The 19,190-nt window shown below is 35.4% G+C and overlaps 2 protein-coding genes across 9 annotated transcripts in view; both read right to left on the bottom strand.

The window, feature by feature from the left end:
* Window positions 1–414: 414 nt before the first annotated feature.
* Tapdelta (Translocon-associated protein delta) lies at window positions 415–1,869 on the bottom strand. The gene is made up of 3 exons (XM_085200906.1): window positions 1,504–1,869; window positions 1,047–1,203; window positions 415–566 (listed from the first exon to the last, which is right to left on the bottom strand). The coding sequence occupies exons 1-3, from the start codon at window positions 1,753–1,755 to the stop codon at window positions 466–468; spliced, it is 510 nt and encodes a 169-aa protein (XP_085057032.1). The 5' UTR covers window positions 1,756–1,869; the 3' UTR covers window positions 415–465.
* A 2,407-nt stretch (window positions 1,870–4,276) lies between these two features.
* The window catches only part of LOC146530349 (LIM domain-binding protein 2-like), a 39,627-nt gene continuing 24,713 nt past the window's right edge, over window positions 4,277–19,190 (bottom strand). For 2 of the 8 annotated variants that reach the window (XM_085200898.1, XM_085200897.1), the window contains exons 3-9: window positions 9,312–9,387; window positions 7,962–8,064; window positions 6,983–7,155; window positions 6,335–6,535; window positions 5,494–5,617; window positions 5,118–5,236; window positions 4,277–4,468 (exon numbers count right to left, since the gene is read on the bottom strand). In XM_085200898.1, coding sequence (XP_085057024.1) covers window positions 4,310–4,468; window positions 5,118–5,236; window positions 5,494–5,617; window positions 6,335–6,535; window positions 6,983–7,155; window positions 7,962–8,064; window positions 9,312–9,387 — 955 coding nt within the window. In that variant the 3' untranslated portion in view covers window positions 4,277–4,309. The other 6 variants (XM_085200904.1, XM_085200900.1, XM_085200901.1 and 3 more) reach the window with 6 other exon arrangements.

Raw genomic sequence — 19,190 nt, 5'->3', positions numbered from 1 at the left:
GTAGGGTAGGCAGAGGAAACCTGGAACCTAGTGTTAAGACATTCCGTTTCTATTAAATCATTTACAACTTTCTGTTAAATTCTAGAGGCATTGCGTGTTTAGATTAGCCGCGATTTGGCTAATTAAAAGAGCAAAGATATGAAAATATAAAAAATATATTTTCCTCTTGTGCTCATTCCCACTGGCATCGAACCCACAACCTGCTGAGTTTACAATCACACGCTTATACCCCTGCACCACGACTGGCCTCAAATATGTATCAAATAAAGAAAAACAATGCATATAGTAAATGAAATTAATTTGTTCATTTATTAAAATTTATTCTGAATAAAAAGGACACTTATAACCAGTGAGTAAATGTGTTCTGTGCTTATAACCTATAAAACGAAAGGTTAAAAATAAAATGCCCATAACTATAATTTAAACAATTTAATTAAAAATATATTAAAACAATTATATTAACTGCTAAGCTAAGATTTTGCTTTTGTTCCTGAGAGCTGTGTATGCAACAATGACTGAGATTGCGGTGGCCAAGACTTCAGAGTTGACCCAGGGTCCGGAGTAGCCTGGAAATATAAAAAAATAATTATATGTAATATTATTAACATAAAATAAATATTTTAAAAAATACCACAAAGTTATTGTCTCTTTGTTATTTCATAAGATCAAAATGATGTGTTGAAAAAATTACACATTTCAACAATTTTTAAATATTAGTCATATACAAAAAAGAAAAAATATTTAGGAACATTTAAAAATTTGAATCTTGGGAGCCATCCAAGCCTTACTGTGTGGCATAATTAAGACTTTCTTTGTAAATCATCATTCTTAGCAAAAATCTTTATAAAAACGAATTGCTTAAATAGATAGCAATAGGATGGCAAGCAAGAGATTGAGAGCAAACAGGTTTGAGTGCTAGTATGTTTGTATTCTTACATCTTCTAAATGTGTTTGGAGTATGAATGTAAATAAAAAATGGGATACTGAGACATGACATATATAAATGACTTTAAAATAAAAAATAAATTAAAGCAGTCAACACTTACTGCCAGGGTGTTGCAATTGAATAGCCAACAAAGGAGCAACAGCTACAGACGGGTCACTACGACGAGCTCTACGGAGGGATGCCCAGCCTTCTTCATCAAAGATGTGGATCTCGTGCACTCCAGATCTTGCCTTGGAAGGCTCTTCGGTCCAGGAAACCTTTAAGTTAGATGTAAACATAGAATATTAAGAAAAAACAATATAAAACATATTAAATTATACTATTTTGGAATGCAAATTGAATTCAGTTTTAATTTTATTATAGGTGAAATATGAACATCAGTCATGAACCATCTCTTATGAAATTAATAAGAATATAAAGAGTTTTATTTAGAAATGAAAGCATATCAATTAGAGATTGATGTTCAAACAATGCATGAAACAATAACATTTTACTTACCAATTTGTAACTAAAGTGAAAGCAAAATATATAAGAATATTTCCTATGGGAATTCCTACCTGGTATCTGTTCTCAGCAATACGAGCAGCCGTCAAAGCTTTTCCTTCAACCTCTGCATACAGAGCATAGTTCTCTCCCACAGGATTATCACAGTTCAATGTAAATTCTGTAATATAAGCTATTTGTGTGACGACGGTAGCATCTAAACTCGTGAAAGACGCAGCTTCTACTTTAGGATTCTGACAGCTTTGTGCAAAAGAGCCGCTAATCGCAAGAGCGAATAAAGTTAATAAAATATATTTTGTGACCATTTTGCAGTCTTATAGCGGAGGTTTCACTTATTATTGTGAGTTTAGAATGTAAAATAGTAATCGTAATGTTCACCGCCGTCCACGTATCGTGTCGTATGCAAGAGTAGATTGGAAATTGAAAGGTGCGTTCTGAATAGCGGTATTAGTAAAATTTTTATTAATTTTTTTAATAATTTATTAAAGCAAAACACAATTTAAAAAATTAACAATTGGTAGCTGTTACTCTTTTTAGTAATTATGCAAATTTTGGATATCTTGTATGTTTTTAGTTGTTAATTCCAAGATATAATATGTATTTAAATTGAATGGTGTTTTATTCGAGTGGCACTTCGGAACGTATTCTAAAACATCACTGGTGACGTGTGACGAAAGTGCCAAAATTGAAAATATTACTATGCGTTCAAAAATTTCTAGAGAAGTCCCTGTACATATAAAATATTATTTAAGTAATGAAATTAAAATTAGAAAATAATTAATATATTAATCGATTAATCCAAATTCATTATCATTCAATAGATCGCAATTAGAAAATAAATTTATTTTTGACTTTTATTTCTTACATATGAAAACGTTTTGTATAATGCAGTTTAAATAGCTATAATATTTATTTTCTGATTATAATAATTTATTTTTTGTTTAAATAATTATCTATACAGCCGTGTGTGGATCGAGTCGAACCGTCGCAGTGGATCAACGTTCAACTGTAAGCGCAATGGTTTTGAGTTCGATTCCCACTCGGGAGAACGATTATATTTAAGCACAATACTGGCTGATATCAAAAATCTTAAGTTCTTCTTAAGTGTCCACACTCTTAAAACTCTTGGTTTCAAGGAGGCGCGGACTCGAGCCTCGCTACATACATTTTTTTAATAGTTTCTCCAAAACTATTTCTCTAAGAATATATTTTTGTTCTATCATACTTACACGAAACTGTATCCTGATACACGAAATTCTTGATATTACTCGGCTATATAACAATCACTTGCATAAATCTTTCTACAATAGAAATCTATCTCATCTTTGTAACTACAACTTTTATGACATTATTAATTATATATTTGGGACCTACAATTTTGAACCTTTTTTACAGCGTGTAGCACGCTGTATTCCGCACATAACCGGGCAAGGGAACCTGGGATCTTATTGTTAAGACACTTCGATCCAATTAAGGCACTTCTGTTACCCATTTTTTGCCAAATTCTCAAGGCACTGTGAGTTGAGTGGGGAAACTGAACACCGCGCTCGATCTTGTTATCACAGCGAGGAAATGAAAATATTAGACGCGTTATTAATAATTTTTGAAGTTAATTAAAAGCGTTATAATTTACTATAGTCAAATATGCTTAGGAGTGATTTAATAATAAATCAAAAAGTAATACTTTATACATTGCATTATGCCACATTTTGTTTTGTCAATACAAGTTTTCCTATAGAAAAGTAGTGAAAATGTTTTGTACTTGCTGTGTTATAATAACACAAGATGTAGGTAGCTATATTAATATTCAGTTTTTCATATTCATATATTTTTTTATATTATATAATAAAATGTATTTCACTTTATTATTTTAACGACCTGAACATTGCTAACGTACAATCACTCTCAAAGGATAAATTAAGGAAGGAAATCCGAGGATGGGATAAGACATTGGCATATTTAGTTACAAATTTAAACATTCAGTGGCACATATTGTCCAATTGCCGCCATTTCACGTCGTGTTTTAAATATATTTACAGTTAAATGTGCCCTTATATTAAAAAATATATATATTATACTCATGTAAAATTTGCTACATAATAATTAGCGACATCTTGGGACACAGTCAGTCATATGAGGGACATATACATTTGAAATCAGCTTTAGTCCATAATTAGGACAGACTAGGATATCGTAGGATATAGGTCCCTAAGGTCATCATAAATAAGACATAATTATTCAGGATGTTTACCAACAATGGGGCACATTAAGTCAAGATATAGGACACATTTTGTGTCCCTACATTCAGTCATAAGGTAGAAGTCATGTTGGTTCATATTTATCTAAGATTCAGAGACGTTATAGGACATTTATAGTTTGTTAAGAGTAAGGAGTACTTTTAACTTCAAACTATATCCCACAGTGTGAACCTAGAGTAAAAATATGCGTGGCGGAACTCAACGCCGTGGTTTCAAAAGTATGTTAATAAATATATTCAGGATAATAGAACAAACGGCATCACAAAACAAAATAAAGATCCAAACCAAACTCATAAATTCTTATAAGTGATGCGGTCAGTGCTTGGGTGGCATCTTGGCGGACGAAGTGTACGACGCCACCCTATCACCCCATTGCGTCGCCCTCTTAGTTAACGTTGAGCCTACTAACACTACATCCAATGTAGGCAAGACTAAGGCCCTAAGACTATAATAAATGAGACATTATCATAAAATTGCATACATTTAAGGAAAAATTTGTCAAGAATAAGGACAAGGAATAGGGGATGACGGAGCAGATGGCATCACAAAACAAAATAAAAGTCCACCAAAAACTCATAAAGTCCTATAATAAGTGGTGCGGTCAGTGCGTGGGCGGCGTCTTGGCGGGCGAGGCGGGCGGCGCGGACCACTCGACCGCGTCGCCCTCGTACTGCGTGTTCTCGAGCCGCGTGATGAGCCGCTCGTCCTCGTCGCCGAACTCGCCCCCCATTAGGGACGGCTCGCCTACTACCATTACGTCCTGGAAGTGATGAGAAATAATGTCATTAACGTAATATATGGAGACATTAGTGGTCTAATAATAGACGAGATAATTTCAATAATATATATATATATATATAAATTTTATTAGGCTTTTAAAGAATAGTATAAAATGTCTATTAATTAGAGGTATTTATTAAGGTATAGACGAAAGCACAGCTGTAACCGCTGATGGTAGAAACGTGAAATTTGGACAGATGCTTTATTCATAATAGGAAAATCCACTAAGAAGGGATTTAAAAAAAATGTTAACCGTAAAGGGATTGTATGGAAAAATCTTTAAATCGCCATCGATTTTTATACGTGTTACATGGTTTATTAGAATTCATCCCTAAGGATGTAAATAAGCAGATGAAGTTGCGCGCGTCCGTTAGTGTAATATAAAACTATTTCAATTATTATTAGTAAAAATTTTTAGAAAATATGACATAATAATAATAATGAAAACAAGCAATAACGCATCACTACGCTACACCACTTTTCACTATGCCCAGCATAGTACTACTTATCACTAGATGGGGATGGGCTCTCACGTAAATCAGGCAGCAGGCGTCTCAAGATGGGACTTTATGTGTTAAAGGACAGGTCACTACGTGTCACTAGGTGGGGCATTACGTATCGTCACTAACCTGCGAGGCGAGGCTGAAGTTGGGTCCGGGTGATCGTTTCTTGGCGGGAGCGGGGGGCGCGGCGTTGGCGCCCGCGCTTCCCTTGCGCTTGCGCCGCTTACTGGCTGGGCGTTGTGATTCTAAAGGGAAAACATAAAAACATCATATTAATATACCTAGGTATTGATGTTACCGACTGTGTTCCAACTACCTAGCTGTCTACCACGCTATATGTAAAGTTTATGCAATAAAGTAAGACGAGCAATCATCCTCACAAGCTATAATAATTATAATATATGTAGGATAAACTTTACGAATTTGACTTGTATGTACAGAGATTAGCCACGACTAAACAAACAGACTATTATACAATACATAAGTAAAAGTAATAACTAACCTGGCGGCGCAACCATTCTCTGCCACTTCTGGAACAGGGTCGTCTTGAGGCAGTCGCGGGGAGACAGCGCGTACGCCTTGTGCCGCGACATCAGCTCCTGCATCGGCTCCAGGATAACGCATAGCTGCGGGAAAAACAAATAATAGGTATATGGTGGAACTTTTTGGGGTCGTCCACACAACAAATATGGTTTTTACAGTACAGAATACATTACGTGCGCGAGTCTGACACGGACTTAGCGGGTTTTACTGTCGCTTCTCGCAGTACCTTGCATATAACACGGTAGGCCTACGGTGTTATGTGCAAGGTACTGTGTTTGTCAACAGAACCTAATTATAAGACATTCTGTCCCCCAATTTAATTTTTTATATGTTAAACGCATATTATGCTTCTACACTGAATTGTTACTTTGACTAAGAATTAACTTTAGTTGGTCAATTATGGTCTTATTATGGTGTTAAAACTTTTAAAACAAATTATAATCTACTAAAACCCCAAGCATCATTGAATTATATCTCAAGTTCCAATTTATTTTGTCATGTCACTTTTTGCCATTTTTTATTTAAATAAAAACACCAGAACCAGTTAATAATGTTATAATTTTGGTTAGAAGATTGTTTCCTGGGTTCTTAGTCTGGTCTGGCTCCACTTGACGAGGGTTGTACTATTTTAGTACAAATATAATCTATTTGAAGGCTGGCTTTGACTAGAATCAGAAGGCAGAAGATGTGCAGCTCTGGCACACTCTGGGGGAGGGTTTACATCCAAATGTAACGAGTTGATTGATAGTGAGCAGTGCAAATGCAGTACAATACAGTGCAGTTTGCCCAGTTCTACTAACCCTCAAGTAGTTCAAAGTAGAGTTGGTGATGCCTTGGCGGGTGATGTTCTTAGCAAGCTGATCGAGCGCGGCGTGGTCCGGGGGGTGCACGGCCTGGCGCGGGATGAGCTCGCGGTGCGCGCGCACCGCCATGTGCCACGACTTGATGCGCATCAGGTCGTCGAACGTGAACTCCAAGATGAGACGGCCCTCTGTACACACCTGCGGAGTGATGGTAGGAATGTGGTTAATTTATAATATGGCATCAATAAATCACCGTATTTCGGTTCTGAAGAAATGTAATGTTATAGCCAAATTGTTTAACCCTTGCATAATTGGAAGCCTATATGTTATTCTAATATACAAGCTATATTATTGTAAAGCTTCTAATCCATTTAATAGTTTTTAAATGTAAGGGACAAACATCCATTCATCCTAAAACAATATTCATGTCTATAATATTAGTAATATATAAACCCTTCCGAAGTTGCAGGAACTCGTCACCCGCCTCATCCAGTATCCTTAATATGGAGGATTATGGATTATGGAGGATATTCTTAATCACTTACAACCTAACATCGAGAAACTACCTATTCAGCAGTACTTCACGCTGCAATATTTTTATCGATAAAGATTATTTTTCTAATAAATCTATAGATTACTACTAACTTTAGTGAACATGGGCTTCCCATGATGCGTCACCATGGTGCAGTGATCGCAGTCCAGTGTTATACTTGTATTGTGGAATGACTCCTTGGGCTGACGCATCGTGTAGTACAGCTCTGAAACACCACCCTCGTATATACTGCGAAAGTAGCGTGGTATGAGCGTCCTGCCTATTGCTGAAATTTGATATAAAATGGTTCTTAATATGAGGTACAATATAAATAACTATAACTAATAGTGCTTTGTGTTTTTATCAGAGTGTGGAAATAAAAATATTAAATAAATCATTCTCCAGCGTTGGATTCCCAGACTATGCCAAGACAGTAAGACAGTATTAAACAATTATTCATTGGAAACATCAAAGTAAAAAGTAGAAAAATTCGTTATTATTGGCGATAATTACAAACATTAAATTCATAATACGATAATTTTCAAGTAAATGATAGAATAAGAAGTCGGTTGAAACAGCATTGCAAGATTTTCTTTACATTAATTAATTGACCGCTATATATATTTATAAATGTATGGATAGATACAGATCAATCAAAAAATCTAATAAAACTCTGTATATAAATATAGCTTTAGAAAAAAAACAAGTAAACTATTTTTCTTAAAGACAATTTTGATATAGTTATATGAAGAATTATATCTCCAAACAAATCACTGTAGATGTTAATGAATCTTTTATATTTAAAGTTCAAATTAGAGTTTTTAGTAGTAATAATATAAATATAACTTTTTCACGGTGGCAATATGACAATGAAAAACATGAGGAAGGAAGGAAATGGAAATTTAATAAACAAAAAAGGAATAAAAGTGTCTTAGAAAAGTTTAAGGAAAATAAAATTTATGGATCCTAGTATTAAGACATTCGTCACTTTCCAGCCACAACACAGCGTCTTAATTTTTTATCACACCGAAAAAAATAAAATAACATTTACATGGTAAAGTGCGTATTTCAATACATTAATAATATACTGACTATATCTTTTGGGTCCATCTTCTAAACAAAATGTGAGCGTGAGCGTCGCGTCGTCCTCGAAGAACTCTGTCGCGAACGCGTCCCACCAAAGGTTGTCAGATTCCTGTAACATATTACATAGGAAAAATATAAGAAAAATTTACTATAATACACAACAGTTTCACGCATCCCGCATATAGCAGGATAAACAGAAGAATAAAGAATAACTTTTGCATTGGCATTTTAATAGTTATTAATAACAAAATATAGATGGCGCTAGTTTGGCTTAAAAAAAAACATCTTTTAACTAATAAACAATTTATAAGTTTCTTACTATTTTTTATTTCTTGCTAATTGTAAAATATTATCAGTATGTATGGATGTTTGTACCTCTTTCACGCAAACACTACTGAATGGATTTAAAATAAACTTTATAGTAATATAGCTTATACATCAAAATAACACAGGCTACAGTTACAGTACAGTACTTGATTAAGTTAATTTTATGTAAAGTCATAAGTTTTATTTCATCTTTCTTATAATGTAAAAATATTAGAGCGATAGAGTATAGACTATCACATAGCTAACATACACTACAAATTATTTTAAATAGAAAGATTTAAATCCAGGTCTCATGAATACTTTTAGCTAACTAGCAATAACCTAACTCTACCGATTTTTTATATACATACATACTTCAATTAAAAAAATCAAAAAAAAATGTATGATTAAATAAAAATCTAAAAAAATAAGTTACAATTAATAAATATTTTACTATCACTTTCTTGATATTTATAATATAATATAGATCTATGCATATTTTATATATTCAAGGCTGTGTTCTAAGTGGGTATATTCCTTAAGCGATGACGTCAACATGATGTCACGGATGAGCCATGTGGAAATAATGGGAGCAGGGCGTGAAATTGTTAGAGAAAGAAGCTTTATAACTGAGAAATGCTATATTAATATTTAGTTTATTTATTATAATTAGTATTTGTGACTAGATATAAGCGATGGTTGTAGGTTGGAATTTAAATTCGAAAAAATTCCCACCGATTCCCACCCGGCTGATCCGGGAACTGACATATTCAATATTTTTATTTCCTTGCTTTGATAACAAGGCAAAGCGCGGCGTTGAGTTCCGCCACTCCACACGCATTGCCTTGAGGGTTAATTGAAACAAAAATAAACACGTCTAAAATGGGTAAAATAATTCTTTCGTGAACTAGACAAAACTTTTAGGATGAGATTCATCATCATTCATGAGATTTAATTTTTAAATGCGTATAGTTCTAATCGGATATCGAACCTGCAATATACGTATGTATATAGACGATAATATAATACATATTATAAAATAATATTTACCTCTGTCCTTTGTTGTAATCGTTTATTGAGTTCATATACTCTGTAATCTGGCTGTCCGAAGTAGGGCGCGTGCCTCCTGGAATTACAAAAATAAAAAAAAATATTATAATTTTTTAACTTCTCGCATCATTACAATAAAGAATTAAATAGTATGTGTGAGGATTATTAATCAATCCTCAATTTTCCGCCATTTGTAAATATTGTAAGTGGTGGAACCCAACTCTTTTTTCTCTTTTCGGCTTATTATTGAATGGCTTTCATGGACGCCAGTTGAGCACAATTTATTTTGGCAATATCACGTAGAATGGAGAAGACACGATGATGATTGATCAGTAAAATATAAAGAAATTTAACTTAAAAATCTTGCTCGAAGGTATCAATATCAAAAATAGAATTTAACATTTTATTACAGTAAGACTTCAAGTTAAACTTATTGACTTAAAATTATATACTAATTCTTATAAGGTATCCATATACCTATTACATAACACTTTTCCATTACTGACAGACAACGCACTGACGAAAGTACTGGACTTAGAATTAGAATCGTTGACATTTAGCATGTAGGTAGGTTAGGGAGTACTAAGAGAGGTGAGCACTAAGAGTCTTCTCTCAGCTCGAAATTCCAATTGAAACAACGAAATTACGGGATTTTCCAATCTACATTAACAGAAAGTGGGGCACAGAAGTATCTTAATGGGAGCGGAGTGTCCTAACACCAGGGTCCCAGCTTTCCTCTGCCTACCCTGCTATGTTCGGAATACAGGATGACGCTAAAAAAAAGGAAAAAGTATATTTTGGTACACAAATTGATTAATTTAATTCAATAGAAGACCCGAGAAAGAATAAATGTTATTCGTTCTGAAATTCATTACAAGTGTATGCTAGTACGCTGTATCCCCCATATAGTAGGATAGGCAGAGAGATCCTACTGTTAAGACACTTTGTTCCCCACACTCCGCCCAATTTTAGTGACGGCGCGTGTTGAGTGAAACCCAATGCCGTGATTTGTCTTATTACCAAATCAATATAATGAAAATAGCCCATGCCCCCGAAAAGGAATCGAAACCAAATTCATCACGTTTACTTATCAGTACAGCTAATCAACATCCAAAAACAATTGTAGACTAACTACAACTAACTGTCGACCTTCGACAATAACTAAGGTGTCTTCGCGTGTCGTAGTTTAACTTAAATACTATACAATTACATTTCCTGTGTGTTCGACTGTGACTGTGTAGTTAAATGATTGTTCGTCGGTTATACGCCGGAAGTTGCGGCTTCAATTGATTGGCAAGTGTGTGACATTTTGCATTTAGTTGTTATGGGCTAGTGCCGGTGGATAGCGGATGTATCGATGGATTCTATATAACATAACTAAGGCCTCTGGTTACGAGGCACTGGTCTCAAAAATTCGGCGGAAACTGGGGAACGGATTTATCTTATAATTTGATACGGAGTGTCTTGACACTAGATTATAGGTAAACGAAACAGAACATGATACAGTATATTCTACTACTAACATTATAAATGTGAAAGTTTGTGAGGATCATGGTTGTTCCACTTTTACGCAAATACCACTAAGGGGATTCGATTTGATGAAACTTTACAGTAATATAGCTTATGTATCAGAATAACACATAGGCTACTATTTATGTAAGCATTTTGTATAGAACATAAGTTTAATCGGGCGAAGCCGTGTTTGGGTCGCTAGTAATAAATAAAATTCTTTCATTATTGTGTGACTGACAGACATGAGACAACGCACAGACGAAACCATAGTACTTTAGAGTTGAAATTTAGTATTTAAGGATTATTTACAAATTTTACAAATTTCCAAACGGGAACCGAAGATTTAGATTAAAATATAATAGATATATTGCTTTTCAAAATTACCTAAAATAAGGATCCGGCATTTGGTACATCGGCGGCGGGTACTCATGGTACTGTATCTGGTGAGGATGGGCGTGGGCGTGGACATGGTGGGAAGGGGGATGCGGCGAGAGGTGATGGTACTCGCGGTACTCGCCCTCGCCGCCGAGCGAGCCCAGCGCAACTGGCATGTAGGCCACCTTGTCACCTCGACATCTTGCTTACGAATGAATTGATTGACGCGAAATTCTCTTTTTTGTGTATTTTTTTTTTAATAGTCTATATGTTTATATAGTCTGTGGTGTTCACTTTTTAAATTTTTGGTATAAAGGAACTAGATTATAGCTTCGAGTTTAATTAATTTATATTTGTAAATAAATAAATATTTATTTGGACACTTTGGTTTCACTTTTTATATTGCACTTTGACACATCACTTGCACTTTCACTGTGTAAATAAATATATAATATATTCTATTAATTTACTATATTATAAATAGTTCTCTATAAATGCCTCGCCAGGAATAAACGCGGACGCAAAATAATATTAAAACACTGGCTGGAATTAAAAATAAAATATATAGAAAAGAAAAACTACATAAAACCGTCTAAATCCACAAACCGAAGGCGACTGATAAAAACCTATTCGAATTTTTCGCGCGGGAAGTGTCTAGTGTTGTACCTAGAATGTCCTAAGCTCCTTATATAAATCGATTTTTATGCGATTTTCAACTTTATCGAGTGGAGTTAGAGGCGATAAGGCTGAATCGTTTGTTTCGTGAGGAAGTGCGACAACGCCGCGTCAGCTGGCCGCGCTAGTAAGCTTCGAAAGGTCAACCTCGGTTACTATTTTTTATAACACCGGTAATTTTAATTTTGTTTTTCTATTTTACGTTGCATCTATGTATAGGAGAATTATTTTTATCATTAAATTATATGTAAAAACATATAGCATTAACAACAATACACAAAACTTTGTAAAATCTATTATTTTGACACAAATTAATAAAACCGTAAATATACATAGTAAACAATGTTACATTCTAATACAGTGTCGTAATTCTAATACAGTGATAAAAAAAAATAACGAAAAGAAAAAATACTGAAATCTAAAGTAATAAAAGGCATTGTTTTCACCGCGGCCGTGCGACGTTGCCGCACCGTGCGCTCGCGCCATACTTTTTACTGTTTCTTAGCACATAGCGTGCACACATACAGCCGAGCAGCCACCGTATACACAACACTACAGAATACAGAGCATATATAATATAATACATAGCATTCCTCTACGAAACGTAGGTATATGAGCTACGACGTACGAAACAAACTATAAATAAATGAGATGTGTCCGTGAAAATTTTCACGTGTAAAAACTAACATTACTTTGGCTATCGTTGATTCAATGTTAATACTATAGTTCTTTATTATTTATTATCTATCTATTATAAAAAAAACAAAATGTCGTATTAGAAAGCTAAGTAAAGTTGCAAGCAACAGTTGGTTGCATACATTTTTTAAACAATAAGAACAGAGTGAAAGGGGACATTGTTTCAGCCGACGTCACCTGTGACGTCCGTGACACGCGAAAATAAATCGATAGGAACGCCAAATAGCCACTAAAACGTTTGAGCGGAATTTTGGCGCGAGCGAAAAAATGTCATTGAATAAAATGGATAATATAAATAAATAAAAAATCGACACTTCATTTACATGCGGAATTACAATACCAGCTTCTAAATTTTCCATATGCATTTAATACGTTTTTTTTATTTTAATAGATTGAACACTGTTTTATTTTTTTATTAAACGCAAATCGACAATCAACGTGCGACACAGACACCTTATCACGCACGCACCGGCATCACAACACAAATACAAATAAAAAACTAATTGCCGACGTCAAATAACATTATACAAAACTAAAAACTGGTAAAAACCATTCGAGATCGAGGAAAATTCGCTTATCACTGAGATAATCTGATAATAAAACAATGGAAATAGCACAGACAAAAAAAAACAACAAACGCTTGATAAGATGTAACTTATAGTGTTGGGCTTGCGAAAAAACCGGGCGTGTTGGCAGTCACTCTCCGAATGTGTGTCACGCGGGAGTGTCATTGACTCTAGCCGTGGCACGTAAACAGTAGACACACGTGTGAGAAAACTCGAATAGACCGCGGAAAGCGAGCTGACACTTAGTTAGGAGACGCGGACTTTAACTAAACAAGTCTAAACAATATAAATCTTAAGTACATCGCGAATGGGACGATAGTCGCGTGTCGGGGCGTCCGGAGCGCGGCGCGACCGCGACGACAGTGCACCCGGGTGCGTAGATAACGCGGAATCGATTTTGTATTAATTGTTGCAACGTACTAACTGTAAATATGATCGATTTATTCCGAATTTTGCGTGCAGTGGACTAGGTAGGCCACGTACACTGCACTATGTAATTGGGTACATAGTGTGGCGGTGACGGACGAGTGACGAGCTGTCAGCCGCTCGGCCGAGGTCGGGCGTCGTCGGCGCGCGTCGCGGCAGACTCGCGCCACACGAGCTACGTGACCGACATTCTCACATTAGAAACAAATAGATCGATAGCTTACTATCCGATAAAACTTATTACTTTTCATTCATAAAAGCAATAAAAGTGAAATCTAAATCGAATATAAAAATAAAAAACAAATAATTATATAAAATTCTTCAAAAAAATTATGCGGTGCAATGTAAAAAATAGAGCTCAATACTTAAATTGGCTATATTCATACGTTGCGTTAAACATACGAAAAAAAGTTAAAAACCATGGACCAAATTAAAATTGGCGCCAAGCACTAAAAACCAATGAATTGTTTTACACATTCATAATAAATAAATAGAGTTTTTTAGCTTCACCGCTGAAAAAGATCTATTTATTTATGCTGTTTCTCGCATATATTTAGCAGTGTAGACAGAGGGAACCTAGTGTTAACCAAATATTCAATACAGACGAGCAAGTTAAACAAGATTAGATTATGTCACAATCACGAGGCAGTAATAGCAAGAACCGGCCGCGATCGCCATTTGTAACCAAGAACCGGCTCTGACAGGAGTCACAGGTGGATACACTTTTTTTGTTATTTACACGTGAATCAAATAAATAACATTCAGGTTTCGATTATTTTGTATTAAAGAAGGTGATAAATTAGTTAGTAGTTTAAATTATTAAGGCAATCATTTTGCAGCGGCACAGAATTTAAACACGTCGGTTGTGGGTTCAATTCCCATTCGGGGGAATGAATTACTTTCATTTCCTCGCTCTGGTAACAAGATGACCGCACTGTTGACTTCCGCAATTCATCCAATCGAAAATTTGACGATGCGTTGGGAACAAAGTCTTAACACTGTTTATCAATCAATATGTTGGAAAAAACCTAGAAGAGCATGGCAGATGGATGCCATTCGAAGTCACAATATTATCCTATGTAACCATAAAGTTTTTAACAGAAAAAATAAAAACTACCTACCTAACTACTAAGTAAAAATATATAAATACACAATTTCATAAAAATAAAACATCCGTGTTAATAGAAAGTTAGTGAAAGCGAGCAAGGCGTCTGGACGTCAAATGAATGGATTGCTGAAATGTATACTTCCATACCTTTTTTTAGCCCATAAGGCAGGGTAGCCAGAGAGAAAATAGGAGCCTAATCTTACGAGAATCTGTTCCCATTAAGACACTTCGGTTCCCCACTATCGCAGAATTCTGAGGAATTGTGTGTTCAGTGGCGGTAAGCAACGCCGTGCTTTGCGTCGTTACCAGCGCGAGGAAATAAAATAATTAAGCATATTGCAATATTGTGCCACTGCGACACAACAGGCCTCTGACCTCTTTTTGTGTCGGATAGTCCCTTTATCGAGGAAGACCATAGACTATATCACATGTCGTTAATCATTTCGACGTAACCCACTGTACCTCCCTGCGGTCAGAGGTGACACGGGCACTACATTCAAAAATAAGTGGAGGGTAGTCGTGGTGCAGCGGCACAAGCGTGAGACTATAAACAGACATGTTGTGGGTTTGATTCCTCCTCGAGGATATGAAATATTTCATATTTTAATTTCTTGGCTCTGGTGAGCGAAACTCGGCGGAAAGTGGGGAACAGAGTGTCTTAACACAAAGCTCCCGGGCCCCTTTGCTGGCTATGTGAAGGCTACAGAGTGAAGCTGAAAAAAATAAACGATCTCCAGTACCTTTTGTAATTACACTAAACTGTGTTTTTAATATAATGTTTGTTTTGTACAGAGATAATTTGAAGGTTTATTTGATAAAATAAAGCCTTAAAATATAGACTCTAGGTCACGAAAAACTACACGCAGTGTGATTTTATATTATAATTTTTTTCTTGGAATAAAAAAATCATACATAAGTATTTTATACATTTTTGCTATATTTCCCTGTCGTCGTTTATTTTAAATTTATCTTATTATTATTAAAAAATATGCGTGTGTGTGTGTTGTGTCGTCGAGGGTGACTTTTTTAGAAGTATACGATATAACGTTGTCTGAGAGTTATTCAGTTCATGATTTATTTTATTTTAACTTTATTTGTCGATTATTGCAAGCTAGGGGTTCATATTATATTTTTTAATTCCACATTTTATATATATATATTAAGAGAATCGATTCTCTAATTCCCGGCCCTATTTTCAATGGCGGAGCTGAACGTCGCGCTTTGTTATGTTACTAGAACGAGAAAATGAAAATTAGTCATTCCTCCGAGTGGAAATCAAACCCACAACCTTTGCGATTATAGTCAAGCCTCTGTGAATTTAACATGCCTTTGGATAGAAGTTAAATAAGTGTTTATAGAATAAAAAGTGCTAGCTAGTTGACGGAACATAAATCAACAATTATGTCTTAAAAAATCAAGTAAAGTCAAGTATAATATATAAACTACTACATAAACAATTAATTGAAAACGCCTGAAGCCTAACAGCGAGACGTCTGCAAGGTCACAGTACGTACTACGTACTACGTCGTCGCAGGTTCAATTTATCCTTGGACTAATTTCCTTTTAAAACTGCGCTTGTAATGAAAACTATAATGATGGCGGTGATGATTTTATTATTGAACATTTTTTGTATTTTGATATTATAATTATGAGACTTTTAAAGTATAGTATAGTAACTTAAGTTATTTAATGCAACTTAGTGCTAAGTATATCTGTTCTCTATTTTTTTTTCATAAAAAGGCATTGACTGCTAAGTTTAAGGCTTTTATGTCGATATTATATTAACTTAGTTACATTAGATTTTTTTTTTATTTTTATATTTTTTGTTTATGTATTTTTTGTGCAATATAGACTATTCTATTCTATTCTACAATTATAAACAGATTATTTCTTTTATACATATAACAAAAAAAACTAAAAATATCACACAAAATACATATGAAAAAATCGATTCAAAATCAAAACTTAAACATTGAAAAAAATCGATATTACATAACGTGCATCTAAAAATCGAATTCCAAATTCGAAATAAATTCAAATAGGGAACGCTGATCATCGAGAGGGTGCGAGCGAGAGGTTGTTGATTTAATTCATTAGAGCGAGTAAGACAGAACGACCGGCGTTAGTAAGAGACGGAGCTATATGAAATGAATGATGTGCGAGAGGGATGGACATAGTCTGTTGACGTAGTAGATGAGATAAGGGGCTATCAGCAGTTTTTCGTGCGTTCACACTCGGTCGAGTACTTGTAAGCATTGTACAGCTTCAATTTTTACAGTGTACAACTATGGGAATATATATAAATGAATGTCATATAATGCGAATTTTACGATTATTAGATAACTTATTAAAATCGTATAAAATTAGATAAAATACATAAATGTTTGAATTTACTTTAACTTGACATTTCTTATTACTTTTTAATAGTTTTAGAGTAGGCAATCAATCTAAGCACAGAAAAATATGCTATTTTTTAAAAAGGAACTAATGAACGCGTCAGTATTCGTCAATAATATCCTTTATCTATCCTATATTTTATTATATTTGTTAAAATAAATTATATCAATAAATAGGGTAAAAATATTAAACAATATTTGAGGTCAGCCGTGGCGCAGGAGCACAAGATGTGCCTGTAAGCGCGACTATTTGTGGAAATGAAATAAATACTCGAGGAAATGAAATATTTATTAACATTTATGTTTTCATTTCTTCGTTCTAGTATCGAGACAAAGCGCGCCGTTGATTTGCGCCACTCAGCATGCAATGCCTCCAGGGTTCCACAGAAAGTGGGAAACGGAGTGTCTTAATACTAGATTCCCTATGCCTACCCTGATGTGTGCAGGATAAAATTTTGTATTAGTATAGTGTTGGCTATTTATATCAAACTCAAGCAAGTGCCAAACTAAGGAAATATTTCACTTGTTTTGGTAAACTACCTTCCTGTTTGGAATTCTTTTACACTTAAATATTTAAAAAAAATATATTTTATTAATGTTTTGCATATTATCATCATAAATAAAAAGTTTTAATTTTAATTTATTATAAAAGCTAAATTCAAAAATAGACAAAATAAATAATTAGATTAAAATAACTGTTATAAAAAAAACCTATCATCATCATCATCATCATCAGCCTGTCCTCGTCCACTGCTGGACATAGGCCTCTCCAATGGCACGCCACTGAGCTCGATCTTCAGCTCTTCGCATCCAGCCGCTGCCCGCTACTTTGCGAATATCGTCACCCCATCTAGCTGGAGGACGTCCTACATTACGCTTGCCGAGGCGTGGTCTCCACTGTAAAACGCGCTTACCCCAACGGTCATCGGTTCTGCGGCAAATGTGACCAGCCCATTGCCACTTCAGCCTGCTAATCCTTTGGGCTATGTCGATAGCATTGGTTCTCTGTCGGATAACTTCATTTTGAATTCGATCCTTCAGAGATATTCCAAGCATAGCCCTTTCCATAGCACGCTGAGCGACTTTAAGCTGGTGGACCAATCGCACTGTCAGTGTCCACGTCTCGGCTCCGTATGTCATAACTGGTAGGACGCACTCATTAAAGACCTTCGTCTTTAGACTTTGCGGTATTGATGACGAAAAGACATCACGCAGTTGCCCATATGCCGCCCAACCAAGCTGTATTCTTCTGCGAGCCTCCATCTCGAAGTTGTTTCTACCTAACTGTACAGTTTGACCAAGATAGACATATTCCTGAACAACTTCGAGAGGTACTCCATGAAGTGCAATCGGTTCCGGAATTACATGTTCGTTGAACATTATCTTGGTTTTATCCAAGTTCATCCGAAGACCGATGCGAGCAGAAGATTCAGCCAAGGTGCTCAACATGTATTGCAGGTCCTGCACGGTTTCAGCAACAATGACAATGTCGTCTGCAAACCGCAAGTGTGAGAGAACTTTGCCATCTATGTTTATGCCCCGTCCTTTCCAGTGCAGCGTCTTGAACATATCCTCCAATGCATTAGTGAATAATTTGGGAGAAATTACGTCCCCTTGTCTCACTCCTCGATGCAGGTGGATAAGTTTAGACTGCTGATTCTGTACTTGGACGGTCATAGTCGCTGCATTATAAAGGCTTCCCAACACTTTGATATATCGCCAATCGACTTGGCATCGTTGCAAGGACTCAAGAACAGACCAGATTTCAATGGTGTCGAAGGCTTTCTCATAGTCCACAAACGCTAGGCACAAGGGAAGATTATACTCTTCGGTCTTCTGTATAATCTGCCGTACCGTGTGAATATGGTCTATGGTACTATAGCCTTTGCGAAATCCGGCCTGTTCGGCAGGTTGAAATTCATCAAGTCTACGCGCAAGACGATTCGTGATGACCCTAGAAAACAGCTTATAGACATGGCTCAACAAGGAAATTGGTCGGTAGTTTTTCAATAGGGTTTTGTCTCCCTTTTTGAAAAACAAGACGACAATACTATTGCTCCATGCCTTTGGAGTTTTTCCCGAAAACAAGACGGAATTGAATATACGTTGGAGACATGTAAGTATA

The sequence above is a fragment of the Heliconius melpomene genome, chromosome 17 (assembly GCF_056956725.1).
Source record: "Heliconius melpomene rosina isolate 202511_hmr_F chromosome 17, ASM5695672v1, whole genome shotgun sequence".
Lineage (NCBI taxonomy): Eukaryota > Metazoa > Arthropoda > Insecta > Lepidoptera > Nymphalidae > Heliconius > Heliconius melpomene.
This window is presented reverse-complemented; position numbering and strand designations above follow the sequence as displayed.